Here is a 27,656-nt window from a genome sequence, read left to right on the forward strand (position 1 = left end):
GCTGTGAGCTAGGCTGACGCCACGGCACTCACTCTAGCCTGGGCAACAAAGTGAGACTCTGTCTCAAAAAAAAAAAAAAAAAAAAAAAAAAAATATATATATATGATTTTCAAGTGACTTTAGGTGGTATTTGGGTTTAAGATTTCCTTTGTGTTTTATCATTTTAACCCACTGCTTACCATATAGCTGCAAGTGTCCTGAGCCCAACTCTCTCATTCAGGGTTAGAAGGAGGTAGAGAGACAATAGGAGAGGGCCTGGTCTCCCATAGAAGAATGTTCGAGTCCTCCTCTCCCCTCACCTTACTGCATCCCACCTGGGCCTGTGGTTTACAATCCATGCCTTTTTCCTTTTATATTTGGCTAGACTTTATAAATCCATTGGTGCATCATCAAAAAACTAAGTGAATGTGCTTATTAAAGTGTTTGTGTGGGTATGCAATATTTGCAGGGAGAAAATTAGTTTTAAAACCTTTAAGTACATTTGTGTCTTTGAGAAAAAGACCATTGAAAATGTTGGTCATGCCATGTCCAACTTCAGTTGAACATTTTGGGTATTCTTAATATAAGACCAGTAGTTCATTTCCAGAAGAAAACCCCACACATTCACATGCTTATAGTGTTTAATTTGCTCATGTAGATGAACTTTCTTCACATGTAAAATTGCTTATGTAGTCAATTGCTTATTCTTAATAAAAAATAAACTTGAAAGATTAAAATATTAGAAACAATTGGCTTTTAATGTATGAAATGTAGTATACTCGGTGAGAAAGTTTTCTTACATAACAAGGTAGGTTTATGTTCAGTTAAGCATTTTTGAGCATCATCTATGCTAGGGGCTGTTAAAAAAACAAGGGAAGTAAATACTGGTTTCTGTACCTGAAGCATTTACATTCTAAGTGCAGATAGCCATGAATTAATGATGCTCCTAGACCTGCATCCTAGTTAGTGAAATCTGCAAAACTTACAACTTTGCCATATATAATAGTTTTACTTTCTATGACAAAATATTTTACCAAACCTAATAAAAAGTTCTCTTCACTTCCTATTGTTATTCCTTCACTCTCAGTTACTAATGACTTTTAAATTATTTATGGGGCAGCTAGAGGGAAGCAATCCAATGGAATACTATAAACTAAAATCGTAGTATTTTAGAATTGGAAGGAAAGAATTGTCCAAGGTTATTCCAGCTGATAAGCAACAGACCTGGAAAAGGAAAAGGTCCTGACAAAGCTAAGCCTTGAGTTCAGGTTTCTTGACTCTTGAGTGTAGTGCGTCTCCCACTACCCCCTGCATGCTCTTTATATTATCCAGGAAGGAGGCAGCGTTACAGTGACATAGAAAATTACATCTATCTGAAGTCTATTTGAACTTTTGATGAGTCTGTCTCCCCCTTTCCCCACTCCTTTTCAGAATAACTTGACGTTTACAGGTACCATCAGTGGTGATGTCTGTGTGTGGAAAGATCACATATTGTGTAGAATCGTGGCCAGAGCTCACAACGGGCCTGTGTTTGCCATGTATACTACCCTGCGAGATGGACTTATTGTGACCGGTGGCAAGGAAAGGCCGTGAGTCTTCTTTTCACAGCCTCACTGAATGTTTATGCATTTGTGATCTACCTGGGGTTTGCAGTGAGGCATTCTGGTTCCTTCTAGGCTACAAAGATCACTCTCTCTGACTTTCCTCCTCACATACTTCTCCCTCATTGCTGTTCATGCACTTTTCTCCATTCTCCTTTCTGGTCTTAAATCACCTCCAGTTGTTTTTTGCGTTGGAGATAAACCTAACTCCAAATGGGATGATTCTTTTTCTGAGGTGTGGATGTATAGTTGCCCTACAAGTTGAGAATTGATTTTCTTGATGCCTATTTGCCTGTGTATTTGCTGTGTGACAGAGGCTTTTGGGGGGGTGAAGGGCAGAAACTGCCTTGTCTCTTCTTTTATTCAACTTGGATACAAAGGGGTAAAGTGCATATTTTTGAATTAGAAAAGGATGAGAGGATGCTAGAGACACACACTTATGTGCTTTTGCTTGAGGCACATTTGTTAGATAAATTGTTTTATACAAGACCGCAAATTTAACTCTGAGGAGAGGCCTTTTTCTGAGTGATTTTCAAATCTCGTATAAGTAACCAGATACTCATTATCAATTTGCCATCAATATAGTCATATGCATGTTGAAATGTGACACATAGGTGACTAAGAAGTACATTTCAGTACAGGGCTGAAAGAACCCATGTATGTTGAACTCAAGTGCAGAAACTTTTGCTTTTCAAATAAAGGAAGAATATACATGGACATGCTTTTTCTAAGACAAGCAATTCATCTAGCAGAGATTGAATTTTTCAGTTCTTTCAAGAGAAAATCCATACATGGGCTATTTTTTTTTTTTTTTTACATATTACGCCAACACTTGTATCTCCCATGTTATCTAGTCTACCCTACTCTCTAGTAGCCTACTAAACTGTTTCAGTGAGATGGTTTAATAACGGTAGGAAAAGAAATATGCTTTTTTGTCCTTAAAAATAGACTCTAGCATAGTATCTGTAAACTTGTTACCTCACCTACATTTATCTCTTTAATGCTAAAAATTGTTTTATCTTTTTAATCAAAAAGTATCAAAAAGTATTATGAAAAGATAATGTGCAGTGGAGGCTAAATAAAATTATGCTCATGCCAGGAAAAATTAATTTTTCACAAAATAAAATTTTCTGAAATCAGATGTTTTGACTGTGATAAATGTATCTTAAACTTGTTATAGAAAATTTAGAATATTAAAATTACAAATATCAGGGCCTTTTTATGGGGGGGGGGGAACAGGGTCTTGTGCTTTCACCCAGGCTGGAGTACAGTAGCATGATCGTAGCTCACTGTAACCTTGAATTCCTGGGCTCAGGTGATCCTCCTGCCTCAACCTCCCTGGTTATTAGGACTACCATGCCTGGTGAATTTTTTAATATTTTTGTAGAGATGGGGTCTTGCTATGGTGCCCAGGCTGGTCTTCAACTCCTGGCCTCAAGTGATCTTCCTGCCTCAGCTTCCCAAAGTGCTAGGATTACAGGCATGAGTCACCATGCCAGACCTCCTGGGGTTTTCTTTTCTTTTCGTATTCTGCTTATAAATTAATATTTGTATATAGTAGCCAATAATAAACACTTATTTATTTTGGTTTGGTTGTTATTTACTTAGGTCAAAAGAAGGAGGAGCAGTTAAACTGTGGGATCAGGAACTGAGGCGATGCCGTGCCTTCAGGCTTGAGACAGGACAAGTCACAGATTGTGTTCGTTCTGTGTGCAGAGGCAAAGTAAGATACTCCGTGAGCCGATATGGTGCAGCAGTAAACAGAGTGGTTATAACAGTGATTCTCTTGCCCTTTGCAATTCAATGAACAAAACTTAGTGCATAAAAAAAGATTTGCTTGCCAACATTACTCCGCTTTTTCTCTGTTGCTTTCTTAGTGGTTCCACAGTTGGCACCAAAGCAGCCCATAGGATAGGAAGCTACTGTCTACATCCTGTATTTAAACTTCCATATTTTCTTGAATCTGCTAATTCAACTATGGTAGACAGAACTGAAAATCCTTGTCAGTTGATTCATTTTGATTAGGACAGCTGTCTCCGTTTTTGTTAAAAATACACATTCCCTGGATAAAGAAAATGTGGTATAAGTTTCCAATGGAATACTATTCAACCATAAAAAAGAATGAAATTTTGTCATTGATGGCAACATGGATGAGCCTGGAGGATATTAAGTTAAATATGCCAGCAACAAAAAGATATATGTCATATGTTCTCATTCATATGCAGAAGCTACTAAAAAAGTTGATTTCATAGTAGAGTAGAATAGTGGTTACTAGAGGCTGGGAAAGGTGGGGACAGGGAAGAGACTATTCAAATAATACAAAATTACAGCTAGTTAGAAGCAATAAGTTCTAGTATTCTATAGCACTGAATAGAATAGTTATCCTATTCTATAGGATAACTATAGTTAGAAATAATTTATTATATATTTTTGAATAGCTAGAAGAAAGGATTTTGAATGCTCCCATCACAAATGTTTGAGGTAATACATATGCTAATTACCCTATACCCCATAAATATGCAATTATGATGTAGCAATCAAAAAATAAAATTTTTTTAAAAACTACACATTCCTATAAAAAATATGAGCATGTACTCATTATACAGGTATTATCTTTAGTCTACATATTAATTATTAGTTAAGCTTACTTTTTAACTAAAAAATAAATTCTAGTACTTTCTTCCTATATCCCAGTGCACTCACCCCTCCTCTTTGGAGATCCCAAGATGATCATAGTCACAAAGTCAAAACTTTGATTACTGAAGAATCCAGGTGTGTTGCCATAAAGAAAAACTCTGTTCTTTAGCATCATGGACTCTTAACATGCAACCCAACCCAGTGTTCTTACAGATGTGCCCCAGTCATAGAAAATTTTGCATGACCTAATGATTGGCTTACAACTAGATGAGCTTGAAGCAAAAAGCTCTTTAAAAGCAGTTCAATAGGGTCAATTCTTATATTATTAAATATACTGATCCTACTTGTATTTCAGGGCAAAATACTAGTTGGGACAAGGAATGCTGAAATAATTGAAGTTGGAGAGAAAAATGCAGCATGTAATATTTTAGTTAATGGTCATGTGGATGGACCAATCTGGGGGCTGGCAACACATCCTTCCAGGGATTTTTTCCTTTCTGCTGCAGAAGATGGGACAGTGAGACTCTGGGATATTGCTGATAAAGTAGGTACAACTAATTTTTTAAAAAATGTTACAATTTCGTAGAAGTACAGTGGAAGTCCTAAATTGCTAGTGCATAAAGAAGGAACTATCTCAGACTCATGCAGAGAATTTGGGGGGGGGGGGATAGTTTAATTTGTAAGTATTTCACTTAATGTAGTTTTCTGTGACTCTCTTGGTTCTTATGCAGAAGATGTTAAACAAAGTGAATTTGGGACATGCTGCTCGTACTGTGTGTTATAGCCCTGAAGGGGACATGGTGGCTATTGGAATGAAAAATGGAGAATTTATTATTTTACTAGTGAGCTCTCTAAAAATATGGGGAAAGAAGAGAGATAGACGATGTGCAATCCATGATATCAGGTTAGTCAACAAATGGAATAGTATTTCTGGTATATAAATGACTCAGCTTGCATTTGAAAAACTTTCCTTAGCTGCACCTTCAAAAAAGGTCTTGAGGACCTGTAGCATTTTACCACATCCTAAGTTGCATGCTGAAATATGGCTGTTTATATACTTAATTCTCCTTGCTAAATTATAAATGCACTGGGCACCAACCACAGTGCCTCATAATAGCAAGTACTACATAATGTTTGATGAGTGTCACACTAAACATGTCCAGTTAAGTTCATCATGCTAATTATCTCCCACTGTAATACAAGAATCATCTGACCTTGAAAAGTTGCCACCCTGGAAAACTAAAGTTGTAACCCCAAACATATCTTCTCTCAATAATGTCGATTTGGGAATATATAGTTTATTCATTCAATCAATTCCTGTGAACATCGAATCTGAATAAATTTAAACCTTTCTTGAAACCTTTTTCAGTGTTGAAGCTTGTTTTAACAGTGGCTACCGTTAACTGACCACTTGTGATCAGTAGATAAGATTACCGAATCCATCCATCAGTCCATTGCCAGAGAGGAAAAAAAAAAAAAAGATTACTGAATCCAGTACTGTCAAAAGCTTGTATTCTTTTCACCAGAAAACTCATTTTACAAACGAAACCTTCCTCATTATAAACCTTCAATATACAAAACAGTAACAGTGGCTCCCCTTCGCTCCCATGTGTCCCTAAGCACCCCAACAATATTCATGAAACATTTTTGAAAGATTGAATTTTCCCATACTGACTCTAGTGATTGCTGCAAATAGTTTTTCACTTTGTCTTTTAAATAAATTCTTCCAAGCTGCAAGCAGTGTCACTTCATCTTAATAACCTGAGGTGAGTTTAGCTGTGTTCTTTACTTAGTATTAATACATTTTTCCAGATGAAAAGAATCCTTTCTTAATGAATTGTGTTAACTTAGTAAATTATGTAAAGTTAATGGTTTTTTAAAGCTGAGATATATTTAAAGGAATTAGGAGATGACAACTGAGGCAATATTTAAAATCGAAGTAAAATATAAAGCTTTCTTATTTCAAGTAACTTCAGTCAGTATACATGACCAGTTGTGTCTGTCAGGTAAATCTATTTGAGGCCCTATATCACACATAATCTTAATTTTCAATCGCTAGAAAGGAAAAGTCACCAATCAAATATTTATTTCATGAGGTCTAATGCATCTTTACATGCTTTCCTTTGTATGCAGATTTAGTCCAGATTCACGGTATCTGGCAGTGGGTTCCAGTGAGAACTCAGTGGATTTTTATGACCTAACACTGGGCCCCACCCTTAACAGAATCAGCTACTGTAAAGATATTCCAAGCTTTGTCATTCAAATGGACTTCTCTGCAGATAGCAGGTATCTCCAGGTACAGTATCAATACTGTGTACCCAGTTCACAGGGGTAGTTCTGCTTTTACATTTCGTGTTACTGAAAACATTTAAAGATCCCTAGGTTTCAGAGCTTCTCAACTCTTGCCTTGGAATCCTCTGACCTGCATCTCCTAGTTTCCTCCCCACTTGCCAGTCCTTTTCTCTTTTTCTAATGCTTTTGTAGTGGTCTTTTGCATTCTTTATAATGTTAGACATGTAAATTGAGTAGCAATAGGCTAGTATTCTATAAACTCCTTGTGGATTTTGCCTGTCTCCTAATGGAATTCTTGTCCCATTTTAATACGACGAAAGGTCTCTAGTGGCTGCTATAAACGGCATGTCTACGAAGTGCCTTCAGGAAAACATCTTATGGATCATGCTGCTATTGACAGAATTACTTGGGCTACGTGGACTAGGTAAATACTTCATATATTCAGAAGGGAAGAAGTGACTTTTTGAAGGTTAGTTAGAAAAACTGAAAAATCCTATTGCTGAACAAAACCATTTCACTTGAGAATAGTAATGAATTCCAAGTTTTTGTTACCATATCCTGAATTCTTAGGAGGAGAATGGCGTGTTCATGCTGGGACCCCGTTTGATTGAACGTATTTCCATGCTTTATCAACTTTCATGATTTATCAAGTTCTCTTAACCACGTTGGTACGGCGCTCACCGGCAGCGAAACCTTGCCCACAGCTGGCACTCAGTCTGCATGGTAGTTTGTGCTGTGCATTGACAGTGAATCCATTTTGCTCTTGTGTGATGAGGAAAGCTTTAAAGCACTGAAAGCTTGTTTTACTTTACAGGCAGCTTTGTAATGTAAATCAGAATAGGTAACATATACATAAATGTTTTCATTACCTTATTTTTAAGTGTTCACAATTTTGATAAATGAAAAATTAGAAAAGTCATATCACGGATGTTGGCTACAGTTGCTGTGCGTGTTCATCTGGACTATAGTTGACGCTCATGCCGAAGTGGTTAAAGAAAACCAAAGTCATGACTTTAAAGATGCCATGCCATATTTTTTCCTTAACATTAAATTTAATAACAGGCAATAAAAATATATTGGGTGCTATTAAGCAACTGTATTCATTATCTAAAGGAATGCTGTCTTGAAGCTGTAACTGACAGCTTATAAACTCGTTCAAATTTGCTGGATATAAACAGGTTAACTATGAGTATCCATTTTTTGGTCAAATGAAAAATACCATCAAATTCCTATTCTCAGTATCACTTTTGAAAAAAATTTTTTTCTAGAGACAGGGTTTTCCTATGTGGCCCAGGCTGGCCTTGAACTCTGGGGCTTAAGCGATCCTCCCACCTCAGCCTCCAGAGTAGCTGGGACTACTGGTGTGTACCAGCAAGCCCAGTTTATAAGTATCACTTTTAATTTGAAAAGCAATTCTGTCAGCTTTCATAAAGTATTAATTGAATCTTAAAAGGATTAATCTATAAGCCCTTCAAATGATAAAATTTCATTTTAAAAAGGTGGGAGCTAATATCAAGATGAAATTCAGGCCTCTAATAACTTGCCTTATCACAATTTACTTCCTGTATTTTAAATAACATGATTAGGTACTTAAGAGATTAACTGCCAAGAAACTTTTTCAGTACGGTAAACCTGTCTATATTTGATGCAGTGGATTTTCTTTTGTTCCATCCATCTAGTATTCTAGGAGAGGAAGTTATGGGAATCTGGTCCAGACATACAGAGAAAGCCGACATCAACTGTGCCTGTGTATCTCATTCGGGAATCAGCCTTGTAACAGGAGATGACTTTGGCATGGTTAAGTTATTTGACTTCCCATGTCCAGAAAAATTTGTAAGTTTTTTTGTGTAGTATATCTTTCTACTTCTAATTTTGATGTCTGATCACTAGTACTTTTTCCTACATAAGTTAATATTTAACATATTTTGTCCTAATTTGAAAATACTTTTAAATTTGTATTTCTAAATTTTTCCCAAACTTTCTAAACCCATTACCCTGAAATAAAAGCTATTAAAAACAAATTTCCTCCTTTCAGTAATACCATATTTCAGTAATAATACCATCTTTGGAAACTATCCTAATAAAGCTGTGATTACCTTTTTACCAAACTAATCAGTTACCAGATTTCAAATGCTTTTCCTCAGAGAAAAATTTTCAGAGTACCAGGAGACATCTGACTGCCCAAATAACCTGGTTTGTGTTAAGTGCAGATCCATTAACTCTGTAAAAGCATTTCAATCATTGGCAGTGGTCCCAACTCCCTGCTGCCTCCGCAGTTCTTGTGATAGAGATTATAGTTCCTACTAGGTATCTTTCACTTATGTGTGCTTCAAATGCTCTTTGTCATTGTTTTTTAGGCAAAGCACAAAAGGTTCTTGGGTCATTCACCCCATGTGACAAATATTCGATTTACCAGTGGTGATCGACATGTTATTAGTGCTGGAGGTGATGACTGCAGGTTAGTAATTTTCTCAGCCCAAGAAGAGCATACTATCTTTTACTATAAAAGTGAAGAGATTTAATGTAATATCAATGCCTACAGCTTTGGTTTATGAACTCAGGCAATATTATCAGGGGGTTGCATAACCAGATGGTTCCTTGGAATCATATATTTATGAAATACAGAAAAGGAGTTAATGGGGAAAAATTTTATACATGTATAATTTGAAATCTCAACTGTTTTAACTGAAGAACATTAAACTATTCTGAAAATCTAGAAATGTAATGAACTGCCTGCAATTTTCTTCTCTGATTACAGTTTATTTGTCTGGAAATGCGTACATATGCCTCACTGAGACGGATGCTAAGACGACTCTACAAATTGACAGCCTTGAGAGACCAGAATTACAGAGAAAAAAACCAAACCAAACCCTGCATGGTCAAGTGGTGCTAACCCCAGATTGTAACAGGGAGAAATGCCCAGAATCATCAAGATAGTAGAAGGGTGAAATGAGTTCAAATGTTTGCTGTATGCACTGGGTAACTGTCCATAATCCATACACTGCCAGATAATTACATTTCAAGGAAGGACTGAATACTTGATGGTAAAAGCCAGCCTGTTCCCCACCCCTTTATTGAGTGTGCAAATTTTGGCAGATCTGCTGAGGAGATTTAGGGACAGCACACCTTTAAAAAAAACCCCAAAACTTAACCCAGGTTGAACAGTTTTCATTATCTCTTTAGCAAAACTGTGCTTCTCTTTAGCATTTATATTTTCAAGGTTCATTGTTTAATGAAATATTTTATCCTTGCATTTCCATAAAGAAAAGAAAAATACAATCACCGTAAAGGATCACAGTTTTTAAAAGGCAAGCATTTTTCCCTAAGGAAACAGACACAAGCTTTCCTGGAAAATGTTTCCTAAGCGCTAATAAAGTCCTTTTTTAAATTAAGGACATTTTTTCCTGGCAGTTTTGAATTCAGGAACAGATCTAAAGTTGTCAGTATATGGCTGCTACATCTTCATTTCTGAGCTGTCAACCCTTTTCTGTTCAGAAGCCATCTTTATAACTGAAAATTTAAAAACATAACTGTAGCCTCACTAATGGGAAAGTAGTATGATGAACAATCATTTCCAATGGTGGACAGTTCTGTTAAGGTTTTAGACAGCAATAGTATTTAATGGCAAGAGAATACTGCATATTTAAAGATGTAGTCTAATATATAAATATTTGTTAAACATGTAAACAAAAGTGTTAAATTCACATTTACAAAGTTATACAATTTAATCACTGTTGGAAGAAAATTTTTATAGCTTTTTTCTACTGGGAAAATTTGTTTAGTGAGATGTGTGCCACCCCATAGGCTAATTTCCAAAATGAATAAACCCAGATCCATTTGTAAAACTTGTCAATTACTTCCTTTTAAGTGGATTAGGGCTGAATTCTTAGATCCTTTTTCCTTTTCACTTTAAATGCTGCCAAAGATCAGTACTCATCATTCAGGAATTTGCTGTTTAGCCTATCTGTAGTTTCCTGAAGATTGAAAATTATGTAGACTGCTATTTAAAAATATATTTTTCTAAGTATGAAGTTTAAGATGCTCTATTAGTCTTACAGATTTTTATTTTAATGTGTTATCTTTCTAGCATAACAGATCCCATCCCCTCAGATTTCTGGAATCCTGTTTGGTTTAACAAGATATATGAAGATTCCTAGTATCTATTTTCTGTGTCCAATACTTTGTGAATACTAAAAACAGAAATAACTAAATTATGTCACAGAAAATCTAACCAGTGATTGAACCTGGTCAGTTTTAAAGCTCTGAATAGCTGTGGCTGAAGGGCTGATTAAGGGTTGGTAAGAAGCTTGAAACATGAAATGGTACTTTCTTTATTCACTTCAATGTATTCTCTTGAATTATGCCAAATTTTGGAATACATTACTATTAGATTTCTATTTATGTATTTTATAAAGAGATAGTCAATAAATTAAAGGAGAAAAGCCCCCCTGAACCACGCTCCCATAAAAACAAAAAAATACTCAAATTTGAACCTGTTGGAGTTTTAAGTTTTCCTTCTGGGTCAAGTTTGCCACCTTTTGGCTACAGAGAAATTCTATTTCCATTACAGTGTAAGTAGAAACTCCATAATCTTAAGCAAGTAAACTACTTAGGATAAAACTGCTTCCATTACATTTTTGTCCTTCAAAGTGGCTAACCTGCTAAGTCAGCCTTAAATCACTTCTGTAGTTTCACAAGTAATGGTCATGCCGCTGACCGGTAAGTAGTCATCCCATGACCAGCTTGTTGTATCAGCCATCAACTAAGGGAAGGTGATGAAATGTGATAGGCCATACATATAGAATCTCCCTTTACTTTTTTTTAACCCAGACAATTATTTTTGTGTGCAGTATCTAAGCTCCTAAATATGTAACCTGGGGCTTCTGGCACCTTTAGTCCCATTCATTATGTATAAAATGCATGCCAAAGCACACTGTGCACTCTTGTACCACGCACTTCACATCGCCAACTATGCTTGTTCCCTTTCTTTTTTTTGTGAGCATTTTATTGTGGTGGTTCATTTTATACCAAGTTACCCATCCAACAAATGTTTAAGGGTCAACCTTAGCTTGCCCATACACCATAGTGACTGAGAGAGTAAACTCCTAAATCTGTTTCCAGGCAATGTCCATTAAACAGCAAAAAATAATCAGATTTTAGCATTTCATTTCCTTGTAAAATGGCTGAACTAAATTAAGACCTAGTTTCCCATTTATGTTCTTTATAGTGAAAACTATGAGAATGTACCTATATATAACACCATTTATAATGATAGCTAAAAGTCTATTGTTTCTGGAAATTTAAACAAGTCAGAAACTTTCTTCTGCAGAGATGCAAAGCACCTCAATTAAGTAACACTGGAATAAACAAACGCCTTAAATTCAATTGAGTAAACTTTTAAAACGAAGTGGAATTGTCATTTCACCCAAGCCTAACACAACAGCCTTATGCTCTTGTGTGCTTTTGTCTTTGCTTCTCGTGTTTCAAGTCTTTACTTTGGGATCAGCACAGCAAAATGCAACTTACCAAATGGTTTAATGACTGGTTCTTCTCCCAATGGAAGAGCAATAGCCACAAAACAGACTGCTGGCTTTATGATCTTAAACATGAACTTTTACATATATGGGTTTATTATCATTTGGGTATATAACTAAGCAAGTCAATGAACTTTTTTTTTTTTTACAGTTAATTTGGTCCTGTGAATGTTTTAGTCATTCTTATCCCTTTTGCATTAATTCACTCTTTTCTAACCACCTTTTAAGCTTTCATTTTTAACACTACTATACATCAAGTCTTTGAAATCAGTAATCCATTTGTTATTTAACTCGAAAGGATTTGACACTTCTTGCCTTAACACTTTTAAAAAACCATACACACAAAACTCTGTAACTGATAAAGGAGGCCAAAAGTTTCATCCTATTTTGCAGTTTACCCATCTGATCTCGGTAATTATAGTCTGTCATTTAAAATATACTATTTGAATCTAATTTTTACATTTCAAAAATTATCTTCAGTAGTAATGAAGTATATTTTCTGTGAAGCTATTTCTGAGAATGTTATTTTTCAGAATGTGAGAATATATATGTATATTTATAACCTTGTGAGTTAAAAGTCTGTTTTATGATACCTTATGTATATACTTGTAAAAAATTTGTATAATTTTGTGATAATGTAGTTCCCCAAAAAATTTATTGAAAAAGCATATGTCAACAGTAAATGAGAGCACTGTAAGGACTTGTTCCTATTTTTCACACTTGCCATTCCAGCTGTCCCCATCCTCCATACCCACCTCACTCATCCTGTCACAGAAGGAAAGGAAACTGGGAAACTTTACCAAAGCAGCTCTCGGCCCAAGAGGCCTGCATTGTCATGCTTTTCAAACTAAATTCGCTTAAAAATTAAAAAGCAGAATTGAATGACTATTTTAAGCTGCCTCAGTAATTGTAGCCACTCCTGTTTTCATGGTGGATTATGAGAACATTATATAATCTTTGGGAAAAGTGAAAGCAGCAAATTCAACTTTTAGAATAATGTGACTTGCCTCACTTCTCTCTCTATACCCCTACCAACCATGTAGCCCTAAACTGTAGTACCATTACTAACAATGTCGTCACATTATAAATGCTGATACTTAAAACAGCAGTGTACAAACATGCCTCAAATGTTTTAATAGAATTTAGCCTTTCCTTAAACTGTCTTTTCATAGTAAAAACAAAACAAAAAACACCCAATGTTAAAACCACTTAAGAAACTTACAAACTTGAAAAATCAGACACTTCAGATAGGCAATAAACTTCATATTATGAAAGCAATATATTCCAAGTTTCAAAGATTTGACAAGTTCTGTAGAATATCTTTCATCAGTAGATGGAAACTTTCAAACTGCATGATCTTCTGCCTGGCAGGACTGGGTGTCATTCGCTGAATAAACAGAACCAAACATTTAAAAAATTATTTGCTTTGCATCCATGTATATACCATATACCTCAGCTAAAAAGTTGAATATTTTTGGACAAGGAATATTTGGCCATAAGTTTGCTGTATCATATTTTTTAAAATATATATGTAGATAAAAGATAACATGTAATTAAATTTATATGCCATACTAAAATATTCTGAAACTTCCTTTCAATATTTTATAATTGCTAATATCTAATAAAATTAATTAGAGATTCATAAGCAGTATATACACAAACTCCTGCTGGCCTTAGTAGATGCTTTTGTATAGTATATGACCATAAAAAAAAAAAGAAAAAAGAAAATGTGATCTGGAAATGATCTAATAAGTAAAAAAAGGTAATCACTGGATAAAACAAAGTTTAGTCCATGTAGTAAATTATTTTGCCAAAGGACCCTTGTCAAATTAAACAGCAAAGAAAAAAAAGTAACAGTTTCCCCCAAATTTATATGCTTATAAATTAAGAAACTACATATTAATAAAGAATTAGAAGTGACACTAGAAAAATTAATTTTAATCCTTACCTGGTTTGAGGTCGAATCCATTTCAAGGCATGTCGTGGTGGTACAGTAATGGTGGGATGGTAAAACGTGCAATCTGGTCTTGTACACTGAGTGTTAAACCTACAGTGCTAAATAGCGAACAGAGCTTCAGCAACATCGCAAGGCTAATACAAATAAACACAACAGTCTGAGATGACAATGACCAGTCTATCCTAGCCATTAACAAGGTAGGAGATCTGGTTTGTAATGTCCATTTTAATACTACTGAAGCCTTGGAAAAGAAACCTCCCCTTGAAAGACAATCCTAGCAAAGAGTAATAGCAAGTGAAATTTCAAAAGGAAGCTTAATGGAAAAAAAAGGAAGCTTAAGCATACAATATAATCTTCTCATCAATGTGATACTCATCCCTTATTACACTCCAAGTATCCTCATCTATGCCCAGGTACACCTGGGGCAAGTGAAAGGCCTTTCATAGGTCTTTAGGCTGTTATGCAAAAAGGAGATCATTCACTTGGAGCAACAATGCAGCTGAAGATATACCAATTATTCTTTACGACACAGACAATTAAAAGCATCAGTACAGTTTAAAGGTATTAAGTAGTATCTACTGGATTTCATCATCTCAGTTCTGGCATGAACCAAACCAACCACCCACATGCCCACATGTGCAGGAACAGAGAAGAGTAGAAAATATGACTAGTAAAGATGCGCCTCTCTCCCAAGAGTGCTTAGAAACTGACACATTAAATAGTTTCAAACTTGGCCTAAGGGACCAGAGGCTCAATGACAACTAAGGAACAAGGTCTTAAAGACCATAAAATTAACTCTGACAAAAAACAGTTAATCTGGGGAGGGGGGAGGAGAAGCAAGCAAGATCTTCAATTTGCTGATGACTTTCTACTTCTCAGAATGGAGAAGTTATCACTAAATTGGTTTTTAAGAAAATAAAAGTTCTTACTTTTGGATGATAGAAGGGACATTCCATTTTCTTACATGCCGGGAAGTAACGGCAGAGCTGACTACTAGAAGGTGGTATTGCTGTTGTAACTGCTAACAAAAATAAGAACACAGATTGATCAAATCTGTTTGGCAAAATAATTTTTAATGCAGTCTACTGATATTTTTATAGAAGTGAGAACTATTTTTAAGTTAGAATGGTAAAGTTTATATACATTTGTTAGTGAAGATAAAATACTTAAGAATAGGATAGGCACACTTTTTAAACACTGGTTAGATTAACTGATTCTGTCAAAATTATTTCTAAAACTATTCCTTTTTTTGTCTTGTCAATTCTGTTTACATTCATAAAATGTCATTTCCTATTTTTTACCCAAATATATTAGTGTACTAAAAGTCACTAACCTGGTTTTGGAGGCAGTATTGGAATTCTTCTACTCATATGAGTAAAAGGACAATCTGGTTTAGTACACTTTGCATCATATTTACAATTTGGGTGAACAAACAAACATTTTTCAGCAAATTTACAATTGGGGAAGGCTCTACAAAACAAACAAACAAAAAACACATATTATTGATATTTCATCTTCTGGCTTCCTTATCTCTACTACTACCCTACCTTATCACTACTTGTTTTGAGAAATGCAGATAAAAATAAAGGATATAGTACTCTATTTTAAAGGCGGGCAGATATCAAAATAGGACACTCACATCTATTCCAAAGCCTGAGGTAACACAGGTTTTCAACTCAAGCCAAGTCACCATGAAAGGCAAAAGCTTATTTTGTGATAAGAATCACACCACTTATTCTATAAGTAAGGTCTACATTTTCTGCAGTAATTTCAATACACTAAGCATATCCTATATGCAAGGCATTGTGCTACAAGGCATTGTGCTACAAGTCTTTGTGCTACAAAGACTCATTCCATGGTCTCCTTAAATGTATAACTATATAATTCCAATATCAAAATTTCCTTAAATTAGAATTACTCCTACTTTTATCCGTGCAAAAAAGAAAAGTTAAAACATGGAGAGATTCCATCTATAAGACACAGACACATAAATATTCTAAAATCCATCTCAGAAAATATTACACTGAGAAAAAGTTAACCCATGTCCAAAATATTTTCTCATTTCCTGTAACTTTTCCCCCAACTCCTCAAAATCTGTGTATGTGCATGAACAAAACGCATAAAAATTGGGGCAGTTACCATATACCCATCTCCTATAAATGTACAGAATTCTCAACCCAGATATCAAGATATCACAGATCTGAAGCACAAAGAAGGTTCCTCCCCCAACAAACACACATCCACAGAAGTTTGCTGCTCTTGGGGGGCTGGGGGGCAGGCATTACTAGGGGGGTTGGGGGGCAGGCATTAGATAGGCATCACTGCAATTAGTTATAAAACTCAAAGTTGTCCACAGAGAAGAAAAAACAAGCCATAAGATACAGAATCTGTGTGATGCTACTCACTTGCAAGGTGAGATGGGATGATGGTAAGCACACTCATCCCCATTTTTACAAGCAGGCCAGTACTTGCAGCGCTCCAAAAGCTTTTCTGGTTTCTGTGCCACACTCAGTTCACTCATCTCAGCTACAAAAGGAAAGGAATTAAAGTATCTCATTAATTACGATCAATTCAGTACATGGCACCTTCAACAGATTTCCTTCAAACCTCAGTCTCAAAATCTTCTGTTAAGTTTACAGCCATATAAAATAAGCAAGCCCAAATAATCTGACCAACACTGATAACAGAATCCTACAAAAGATTACTAGGAAAGAGACTACAGTTCTCATTGTGAAAAGGAAAGCGGACAGTGATTCTCTAACTACGGCCAAAGTTTTCACCAGAAATTCTAAATCTCAATATTATTTCAGAAATGAATTAAATATAAAAGCGAGGGAACCAATAAAATTAAATGGAAACTGAAAACACAAATAGGGTGATAAGGAAATGTGAACTAATTCTCATATTCAGCAAGATTATGAATAGTAAAACTCACACAAAAGTGTTCCCACTTGCTGAGTATATTCAGTTTTCTAAGTGCCGGTGCTAAACTCACAGCAATGTCTAAAAAGAGGAAAGACACTTTTGCCTACAATGGGTCACAAATGCCATTACCTATGGGGGGAAGATAGTTCACCTAACTGCGTAAGACTGGCTGGGTTGCAGAAAGTGACAGGTGGGGAACAGCAACCTGGAAAGCACAGAGCACACCCACTCACATCATTCACTGTGTCACATCCAATTACATCATCAACTATGACACAGGAAAGTGGTACCTGTGTTGCCAGGTTATCTCTCATTTCGGTAAGCCAAAAAACTGCCTTTTCATACGACATTTAAATTTTCAATGTCACCAACTAATTCAAATATAGAACACTGAAAAAAACAAGGGCCATGATCAGCTGCCAATTTCTGGCCTGAGACACCCCAGCCAAAAAAGCCCCAGCATCATAGGTGTTATATATTATGGTTCACATGCATGTTTATGACAACAAATAGCACTTCAACCTATTCTTCTAGTCCTCTTGCCTGAGGTCAGGCAGTTCAAATCTGGCTCTGTAACTCAGTAGCTTAGCTAGTTTGGAAAGTATTACCGAACCTCTCTGTACTTCAGTTTCTTCACCTATACAAAGAGAAAATAATGCTTACAGCCTGATGATTAAATGGAAAGAAGAATGAAAAACAACCAATCCTGGCCAGACACAGTGGTTCATGCCTGTAATCCCACACTTTGAGAGGCCAATGCCGAGGGATCACTTGAGGTCACAAGTTGGCAACCAGCCTGGGCAACATAGTGAGACCCCATATTTACAAAAGAATTAGCACATGCCTGTACTCCTAACTACTCAGGAGGCTGAGGTGGGAGGATCACCGAGGAGTTTCAAGTTGCAGTGAGCTATTATTATGCCAATGCACTCCAGCCTGGGTGACAGAACAAGACCCTATCTCTTAAGGAAAAAAGCAAAAACAAAAACAGGCAACAACTAATTGTAAACTAACAACAGCAGCAGCTAGTAGTACTATGAGTACTTACTGTTCCAGTGACCCAACTTCTATCCTCGTTACAGGAGAACAAGGTAGATAAATCCGGTCACACAGCCCAGATAGGGGCATCATCAAAGAGCTATTTTGACCATGCCTGATACATACATTTTCTTTGCTACTTAAAGATAATAAATAATTATTTTAGCTCAGTTCCAAAGAAAATCTGATGGGACTGGAAGGCATTTTCCTTACTTTTAAACCTTTTTTTGTGTCATCCCTGCAGAGAAAATGCCTTGCCCTCCTCCTCCTATATAACATAAATTAGACTAGGGTATACGCACGAGAACCCAGCACAAATGAAAGACTGAGAGAATACTCAAGAGAAACCTAGTTGGAAAATGGAATAAAGTAGCAAGGTACTCAAGAACAATATTAAAGAATTTAACACTTTAAAAGGAAACTTTACCTTCCTGATAGAAATGTTCAGTCAGACACACAAAGGCCATGCCTCTGGTTTTCCACAGCTGACATTTACCTCATAAGCTATAAAAACTTTCCCTTAAGTGTTTTTTTTTTTTTTTTCCTTTTGAGACAGAGTTTCGCTTTGTTGCCCAGGCTAGAGTGAGTGCCCTGGCGTCAGCCTAGCTCACAGCAACCTCAAACTCCTGGGCTCAAGCAATCCTCCTGCCTCAGCCTCCCGACTAGCTGGGACTACAGGCATGCGCCACCATGCCCAGCTAATTTTTTCTATATATATTAGTTGGCCAATTAATTTCTTTCTATTTATAGTAGAGACAGGGTCTCGCTCTTGCTCAGGCTGGATTACAGGCGTGAGCCACCACACCTGGCCTCCCTTAAGTTTTGAAGAGGCAAATTTACTTTTCATTGAAAGCTATAAAATCTGTGCTGCCATATAACGTGGTGGAGGGTGGGGGGGGACGGACAGGTGGCAACTTGAAACAGATGTTGCTATTGCAGTGTCCTGGAAATAATCTGCCAAAAAACCAACCAAAAGCAATTACAAAGTTTCAAACTCCCTGCTTGGAGGGGAAAAGGTATAAAGGCCAGAGACTCCTGGTGACTGTTACACAGCAGTCTCTCCAGCCACACTCATGTCCTGATGTTATATACATGTCACCCTTGAGCAGCAGTGAAATGTTGAGAGTCCACAGTCAAAGCAAAGGGAAAGCCGGGCGCAGTGGCTCATGCCTGTAAATCCTAGCACTCTGGGAGGCTGAGGCAGGCAGATTGCTCGAGGTCAGGAGTTCGAAACCAGCCTGAGCAAGAGCGAGACCCCGTCTCTACTATAAATAGAAAGAAATTAATTGGCCAACTAACATATATAGAAAAAATTAGTGGGGCATGGTGGCGCATGCCTGTAGTCCCAGCTACTTGGGAGGCTGAGGAAGTAGGATGGCTTGAACCCAGGAGATTAGGGTTGCTGTGAGCTAGGCTGACACCACGGCACTCACTCTAGCCTGGGCAACAAAGTAAGACTGTCTCAAAAAAAAAAAAAAAAAGGGGGAAAGAGGCTCCCCACTCACCACAGCTGTCTCCACAATGGCCCTGGCACTTGCATAATGTAGGCAAGAATTTTTACTAACTTGTTATTTATAGTGTTACTGCTACTACATATATACCAATATAGTCTAAACACAGACATCTACATGTAAACGAAATTAGATCCTAACAGACCAAATTATGAAGCTATCAAATCGAAAACCAAGAATGGTAAAAACTACAAGAATTTTCTTATTATAGACAAAATATTTTCAAGGCTAAGAAATCTGCACTGCCTGACTCCTGCAGTTCTTCCCTTGTTACTATTTGTAAACGTTTCTTCCTGTTGATGAAATTTTCAATTCTCTCCATTAATCAAAACTATGACATTATTTCATGGAAGGAAAAGCACTCAGGTTAAAGCTAACACTGGTAACTCTTCACCAACTCTTGATCTCCCCCGAAAGTCTATTATATTTTTAGTGACTGGAAAAGATACTCAATACATGTTCGTATCTCTGCCAAGAAGAGGATTACGTGGAAAAAACTTCAAAATCCAATACTGTTTTTCTTTGAATCTGTTCATTTATAAGATTCAGTAATTATCTACCTTGCCAATGAAGATGTGTTTCTAAAATTTTTTTCAGATATGAGAAACGTAATTACCATTCTCTGTCATGAATGAAGATGACAGTGGTCTTGTAGCTGCCACTGATACCCAGCAAGAGAAGCAGCGGTGATAAGAAACATCACCTGCCTCAAAGCATGGCGCTATCTGAATTGCATTCACGTGAATTCTGCTAAGTATTACTCTTCAATGTTAAGTACAAGGTTCTTTCCTACACTTCCAAGTATCTTGACAGATTAGGTGAGAAAGTCCTTTCAAAGAAACTTCACTGAGAGAAATAGCATGAAAACCCAAATTCATTTTTCTCTCAAGTTAATTACAAAAGACTGTTGCTGGTATAAGGTGAAAGTAACAGTGTAGTTTCCAGAGGAAAAAAGGTAAACAAGGCATCAAGAATGATGGTTCATCCTTGAACAAGCATAATTAAGAGGCACTGTTAGGTTCCATGGCTGAACTCCATTTTAGCACTAGAATAACAGCCCACCTATGAAGCATATCCAGGAGTAACAGTCTGAAATTTAACTGGTGCTTCTGTCTAGAAGATAAAAGGCCACTGTTGAATATAAATAAAAGCAAGGCCTCTAACCAATATTCATTCAAGGTAGAGAAACAAGTCAAAGATTCCCTTCACAACAACAGCACACCCTGAGAAGGGGAAATCTGAGCTCTCAACACACCGTTGGAAAAGCTACCATTTGGGTCCTCAAGCTGCCTGCTCAGCAACTGTAGCTGCTGTGGGTGGAGGAGACCTCTGAGTCCCTTGTTTGAGGCTGCAGTTTGGTTTACGGGTTTCATTCCTTCAAAGCACATGTCCTCCTCTTGATCTGACATGTATCCTGGGGGGCTGGGGACACCATCCAGCGTCACTATAAACTTGGGACTTGCAGGTTTATCTGGTTGTACAAGATCTCTGCCAGACAGATAAAAAATACCATAGAATTAGGGAAACAAACACAAAATGCTGAGCCTCCTAAAGTGATCTTCAGTAGAACTATCGCTCCCTTGCTTTGCGTTTGCTTCAATAAAAAAGATTCGGTAGGACTTCCAGGTACAGCATTAGTGTGTTCCTGCTAACACACTATAGCCACGGCCTGTCACTGTGGCATCATCAACAGTGACTCTCCAGTCTGTACTTACTAAGGACAATCTTCCCTCAACCCTGACCACACTGTCCATTTGATCCTCATAGGGTCAACATGGAAATAAACAAAAAAATTAGCATCGATGCTCAGAATACAAGGGCCAGCAGTCTTACATTTACACTAATTTTATTATCTATACATTTGTACCTTTGTAGAACACACAGTCCATTTTCTAAGGGAAGAATCTCCCCACCCTGTCTAACTCTCTGCAGAGAGATTCCCTGATTATGATCACTTGGCTTTTAAAATTTCATTTCCTGGATGTGCATAAAGACAAGAATCTTATCAATGGAGTTAAATCGTACACTGAGAAAATTTTTCTTTGAAGGTTAATAGATTTCTGAATAAGAAAGATGAACTGGAATTTTTAGAAACTGAATCTGGCTAACTATTCATGAGCTGACTACTGAGCGAATAAAAGCACTCTATATGGGTGTTGGGGTGGGAAAGGAGGGAAGCTGGGAACTAACCTGCATTATCTAATCACACAAAGTAGCTACACAAGAAAAAGAAACCATCTACCGTGTCTGCATAAGGTGTCCTGAAAGTACCCGAAGGGTATCTGCAGTCTTCATCCCCGACTCTTGGGTTGGTGCCACTACTACTTCCTCAGACAGCTTTGGCTTCTTCAGAATAAATGATCTTGTGTCTGCATGGACCATGGATTCCATGTCATAGTAATCTGAGCCAAAAAAATTGGCCACAAATGTTTACTTTTGAATATACCTTGCATTCCCAACATCACACATGTGAGAAGAATGTCAGTCTTTTATATATTCATCATTATTGTCAAAGGAAAATCACAACTGGTTCTACTCAGCAATAGGGATGTAATTCTATTCCAAACATTTTTCCAAAGAACTCAAGGAGTCCTTTCTTCATAGGGCACATTACAAATGATTCTGATTAACACTCCCTGCCTACAGTAGAGAAACGTTCTCCTGTCAGACATCTTATGGGATATTAACAATATATCCTTAAAGTACAACAGTCTTTTCTAAAAACATGGAGAATTCAAGAGCCCTAAAAGCTCCCAAGAATTATGATGTACACGAACTGCTTAACTACTTTTCTAAAATCTGTTTTATTCATTTTACACAGTATCACTTACAGAGAAGAACATGTCCTGATAAAAGGAATTCAAGTGACATAATTCCTACCTGGTTATAGACAGAGGATACTTTAAAAGGGAATTTTAAGATCAGTGGGCATTTTTTAAATATATAGCAAGAAAAACACTAAACTTCAATGCAAATAGCCACAAGCTCACATCATCTAAAATATTCTTCTTAAAACTATTTTATAAAATATGCCAAGACCTGCAGCTGAAAATGGATAGGGCTGACCTATCAATATGCCACAACTGACTAAAGTTAATGCACTTCCTTTAAAGCTAAGCATTAAGTAATAGAAACCAAAATTCACAGGACATTCATTCATGTTCATTCACTGAACAAATATTTATTAAACAATGAAGAGAACTGAGCTAAGTATACAAAGAAAAAAAGACGCATACACAATTCCAGAACAGCATGATCCAAAAGGTGATCCAAAAGGGATATAAACAAAGCAACACGCTAGCTGGGGAATCAAGGAAAAGCTTACTAAGGGTGAACATTTGAAGTACGCATTAAAGGGAAATATAACCCTTCAGGCAGAGGGAAACATGGATAAAGGCAGGAGCTTTCCTAAGGCCTAGGACATTTGAGAGATGAGAAATGCGGTGTGGCCGGAAGGGGGTATGGTGGGCTGAGCAGGTAAGTGGTGAGGAAGGCTGAAGCATATGATAAAGGATCTCATATATCTCAGTGATCTTGGATTCTGGTCTAGAAGTAATAAGAAATCAATAAAGGTTCCTAAGTAAGGAAGTAACCTGATCAAATCAGTTTTTGAAAAAAACAGTGCAAAGGACTGAGTCCTAGATCTTAGTGAAGAGGCTGTTACTTAGGAGAGATGGTGAGCCTCTAAATGAAAGCATTCCCCACCTTGCCCTACTCTAACATAAGTGAGAGGGAGAGAAGACACACCGCACACTCCCTGACAAAGTACTCCACAGTAGCTGCACTTTGCAATCACCAACCCGGGAAGGGGTTCCACCTTCCCCAGCAAAGGTGCACAGACAGGAAAGGGAGACAGAAGTGGAGAAAGTCGAGATGGGAAACACAGGAAAGGAGAAAGAGCAGAGTTAAAAAGAGGGCAAAGATAAATTCCAATGTTCAATTTATATAGTGTGAAGTCTTTGTGGGGCTGTTGTGTTTAGAACGAAGCTATAAAGTCAGATTTGACCCTCAGGAGGGGGAGAGAAATGAGACGCAGAGTCAAAACTGAAGGTGAGGCCGGGCGTGGTGGCTCACGCCTGTAATCCTAGCACTTTGGGAGGCCGAGGCGGGCGGATTGCTCAAGGTCAGGAGTTCGAAACCAGCCTGAGCGAGACCCCGTCTCTACTAAAAATAGAAATAAATTAATTGACCAACTAAAAATATATATACAAAAAATTAGCCGGGCATGGTGGCGCATGCCTGTAGTCCCAGCTACTCGGGAGGCTGAGGCAGTAGGATCGCTGAGCCCCGGAGATTGAGGTTGCTGTGAGCCAGGCTGACGCCACGGCACTCACTCTAGCCTGGGCAACAAAGTGAGACTCTGTCTCAAAAAAAAAAAAAAAAAAAAAACTGAAGGTGAAATAAGAGTGTTGAATTGTACGTATTCAGGGCTGTCATCTCTCACTGAATCCTCACTCGAAGCCTATGAAGTAGAGTTTTCCTCCCATGTTATAAATGACCAATTTATAGCTTCAAGTTCTTAAATGATCACTGAAGTCTCATGGCTAGCGAAACTGAGGCCCAGAATTGTGGCCCAAGGGCTGCTGCATTCCTTTCCACCAACCTGCACTTTCTGAGGTGAAGCGGTTTTACTAGTTCACATCTTGGGAGAATATAAGAGATGAAATAATGCTGAAGGCAGGACACAGGGTCAAGTTAACATTTTAAGGGGCAGCGGAGGAGACAAGCTGATAAAGAAGAATGAACGAGAATGAGAAGACTAAAGAGAGAGTGAAGTCCTAGAAGCCAAAGGCCCAAAGAGTGAAGAAAACATGGGAACACAAGTGTCATATGCTACAAAGTTTGGGAAAGTGTGCACCGAAAACAGAGCTTTCCATTCTACACAAGTTACTGGTCACCTCTGCAAGCTTTAGCAGCCTGAGTCACATGGAAGCCAGACAGAAAGTGAGTGACATCTTCTGGGTGGAGACAAGAAGCTGAATCCATGCCTTTATTTTTTGTTCCATCCTAAAAGCCCATTAAAAATATCAAAAAACATTTTTTTTAAAAATAAAAGCAATAAACCCATAAAGGAAATAAACTGTAGGAGAAACAGTCACATTTTGAAAGTAGAAAACAGATGAGTAGGAACTAACTCAGTAGATATCTGCAAAAGCTAAATTCTAAGCCAATAATGAAACAATACAATTTAGATCTAAATTCTCCAAAGGCAGCAAAAGGGACCTTGGGAAGAAATGGCAGAGAAGACAAAGCAAAAAAGAGGTGTGTTAGAGTGTCCATTTAAGGAGCAATTAGTTGTTCCTAAACTCTAATTCTATTTATCTGTTTTGTTTTGGTCCTCACCAATCCTATCCCCGATCCCTCTGTACTGAAGACACACGGGATGCCTGGATGCTTTCCTGTTGATTATGGCTGGAGAGGCTATGGATGATCTCTGTTGCAAAGACACTAAAACAAAATAACCTAAATATATACTACTAAACTTTTTTTTTAAAGACAGATTTCCTGTTAATTTTTACCCGTTTCATAGATTCTCCCTTGGAGGAAATGAAACTTTAGACTCGAGAAGAGCAGAGGATCTGTGTGGACCAAGGGATGCTAGCCATACTGAAAGCAGTACTGTAGTGAGTATGGGAAGGGGAGTGGTTAAGTAAACATCACATAATAATTAACACTGAGGTGCTTCCCCCAGTCTTCTTTCCCCATTTAGCACCCAGAACTCTGGCAAGCAGGCTATTACTTGAAAGATCTTTGGAAAAGGTGACCAATCTGAGAGAAAGGCCTAAAGGGACTGACATGTCAAGTGCCTCCAAACTAGACAGGCAGGACAAATCACTCTCCACCACGGGATCTACGCTCAAATATGAAATCAAAAGCCCACCGTGCCCCAATTCATGAAGCCACAGAACCAATGAGATTTTTAGTGCCCCAATCTTAAATATAAGACAACCAAGGATCCCCCAAACATCTGAGGAAAACTTCCAGCATAAAAGATAGTCCAAAAAAAACAACTTAGAGAAAACAAGACCAAGAAGGGGGAAGGGAATGTCAAAACAACCTTCAATATCCTCAGAGAAATAAGAAAAAGTATTGCATACATGAAACATGATCAGTATGTTAAAAAAAGGAAAATGGAATATGCAGAAAGAAAAGCTCTCTTGAAAATGAAGATGTGGCAGGAGGTAAGTTAAAGACTGTCATTGTAAGCCTTATTGAGGCTTCACACTGTAGGTGTTCCATGGATAAAAAGGAAAACTAAAGGAAACAAAATTGAAAGAATGCACAAGAGCTGAATTAGATATGACATACAGACCTGGGCTACAGGAACGTTTTAAAAGAAAATACTCTTATGTAGAAAGCAGGATGGAATGTTGGGAGATGAGAGGCAGCATCAAGGATGGAGAATATCTGAACATTTCCACACGCAGAGGGAGAAAGCAGGGACTAAAGCTGAAGGAGTATGACGACATGATAACGTTCATCAACTGGGTGGAATCTGGCATCTGGGTGGAGGCTAACCCTCAGAGAGGAAACGCACATCTTTCTGAGACAGAAAACTGGGGGAAGCTCAGGGAATACATTCACCCACTTATAAGTCCTGATGGAGGACAAAGAAAATTCAGGAAGAGGCTCATAGAAAAGGGTCAAGGGACCAGAGCTTCCAACCAGGGGCAGACACAGGGGAAACACAAGGAAAGAGAAAAGAAGATTTTGGGTACTAGTGGTTCCCTGCATTTACCCAGCAGTCATTCTGTAGGCCCTGAACATGCACCTGGCAGGGGCTGGGCACTGAGGACAGAGATAAGGCACCAGCCCCAGTCCTGAAGTAGCTCCTGCACTGTGTGTGTGTGTGTGGCAGAGGGGTTGGAGGTGGTGTGCAGGAGGAGGGTAGACAGGTAAGATAGTAAGCAATTAAATAACTGTAGCTCTAGAACAACAAATCTAGGTGTAGCCCTAGTGATAAGATTCTAAAGTGAAGTAAATGTGAGGATAAGGTTGAACAGGCAAAACAGGATCCTAAAGCAGCCCAGGGCGAAGGCAAAAGCTGGATAGAGAGGAAGAGTAGGTGAGTGGCTCAAGCCATCCTTGACAGCAGGAGACTGAGCAGCCAGTATGTACCAGGGACCCTGGTGGAATGGCATGATAGGAAGAAAATTTATGAATGAGGCAAAAAAGAAAAATACCATATAACATGAAGAAAATGTAGATCTTATCTCCTAGCCCTAAAATATTTTCACAGATCTAAATATGGTATGTTAGGGCAGGATCTAAGAGTTACAAGATACATTAAATGATGGGTAAGGAATGGAAATAGAACTGAAAATTGCTAGATGACTGTGAAAATTTAAATATTACCAACCTTGACTGATCTGCAGAGTTTCTGCCATTACTGGGTCAATTTGCAGTCGGGATAATAACTGCCTCTGTTGAGTTCCTAGAACATAAATTTAAAAACTTCACTAAGCTTAAAATACTAACAATATCAGCATGTATTCCCAGAAATTCGTCCAAGTTCTTAATTGAAAGTCTTACTTAAATCTTCAACAATGTAATTTAGTGATATTTACAGACCAAAGATATATCCTGTAAGACAAAGGCTATACTCAGGGTTAAACCAAAAACTGCTATGTAGGACACTCCTGGTTCTCCCTCTGTGAGAAAGCCAGTTTTCTTGGATTGGAAGTAAAGGTAAAAGCATGGAAAAGCCAGGGGGGCTGCCTTGTGACCAGCAGCTCATGTAACAGCTAACTGCACAAAAACATGGTAAGCACCCTCTCCATCACCTGGGCTCTTATCATTACACCTCACTCCTTTGTCCATAATCTTTGAAGATAACAAAACCCATTGGAATTACAAAACAAAGCACTAGAGAATTGTCTGATCATGAAGTTTTTAAAAGACAAACAACAGGTTTGGATGGATGCAAAGAACACAACAAATAAGTACGATACTCAGCTCAGCAACCCAGGCCCTATGTCAGCAAAGCATGACAATAATTGTTTGGATCTCCCATAAGAAAGGATCACACCTGTAATCCCAGCACTTTGGGAGGCCGAGGCGAGAGGATCACTTGAGGTCAGGAGTTCAAGACCAGCCTGAGCAACATAATGAGGCGTTGTCTCTACAAAAAATTAAAAAATTAGCCAGGTGTGGTGGTACATGGCTATAGTCCCAGCTACTT

General features: G+C 37.7%; 2 protein-coding genes across 15 annotated transcripts in view; one reads left to right on the forward strand and one right to left on the reverse strand.

Moving 5' to 3' along the window:
* EML5 (EMAP like 5) overlaps nucleotides 1-15,536 on the forward strand; it is a 149,560-nt gene extending 134,024 nt beyond the window's left edge. Inside the window, exons 36-44 of the mRNA XM_012773990.3 lie at nucleotides 1,411-1,568; nucleotides 3,189-3,303; nucleotides 4,573-4,761; nucleotides 4,949-5,121; nucleotides 6,351-6,513; nucleotides 6,830-6,933; nucleotides 8,189-8,342; nucleotides 8,867-8,967; nucleotides 9,268-15,536. Of these exons, the coding sequence (XP_012629444.1) occupies nucleotides 1,411-1,568; nucleotides 3,189-3,303; nucleotides 4,573-4,761; nucleotides 4,949-5,121; nucleotides 6,351-6,513; nucleotides 6,830-6,933; nucleotides 8,189-8,342; nucleotides 8,867-8,967; nucleotides 9,268-9,304 (1,194 nt within the window). The 3' untranslated portion in view covers nucleotides 9,305-15,536. The remainder of the gene's footprint in view (nucleotides 1-1,410; nucleotides 1,569-3,188; nucleotides 3,304-4,572; nucleotides 4,762-4,948; nucleotides 5,122-6,350; nucleotides 6,514-6,829; nucleotides 6,934-8,188; nucleotides 8,343-8,866; nucleotides 8,968-9,267) is intronic.
* ZC3H14 (zinc finger CCCH-type containing 14) overlaps nucleotides 13,295-27,656 on the reverse strand; it is a 46,432-nt gene continuing 32,070 nt past the window's right edge. For 2 of the 14 annotated variants that reach the window (XM_076003799.1, XM_076003802.1), the window contains 6 exons: nucleotides 26,835-26,909; nucleotides 16,406-16,526; nucleotides 15,334-15,470; nucleotides 14,930-15,018; nucleotides 13,992-14,098; nucleotides 13,295-13,430 (listed from right to left, as the gene is read on the reverse strand). In XM_076003799.1, coding sequence (XP_075859914.1) covers nucleotides 13,424-13,430; nucleotides 13,992-14,098; nucleotides 14,930-15,018; nucleotides 15,334-15,470; nucleotides 16,406-16,526; nucleotides 26,835-26,909 — 536 coding nt within the window. In that variant the 3' untranslated portion in view covers nucleotides 13,295-13,423. Of the gene's footprint in view, nucleotides 13,431-13,991; nucleotides 14,099-14,929; nucleotides 15,022-15,333; nucleotides 15,471-16,405; nucleotides 16,527-20,729; nucleotides 20,963-21,716; nucleotides 21,877-26,834; nucleotides 26,910-27,503; nucleotides 27,597-27,656 lie in introns of all 14 variants that reach the window. The other 12 variants (XM_076003793.1, XM_076003791.1, XM_076003792.1 and 9 more) reach the window with 12 other exon arrangements.

Source organism: Microcebus murinus, chromosome 6, assembly GCF_040939455.1.
Source record: "Microcebus murinus isolate Inina chromosome 6, M.murinus_Inina_mat1.0, whole genome shotgun sequence".
Lineage (NCBI taxonomy): Eukaryota > Metazoa > Chordata > Mammalia > Primates > Cheirogaleidae > Microcebus > Microcebus murinus.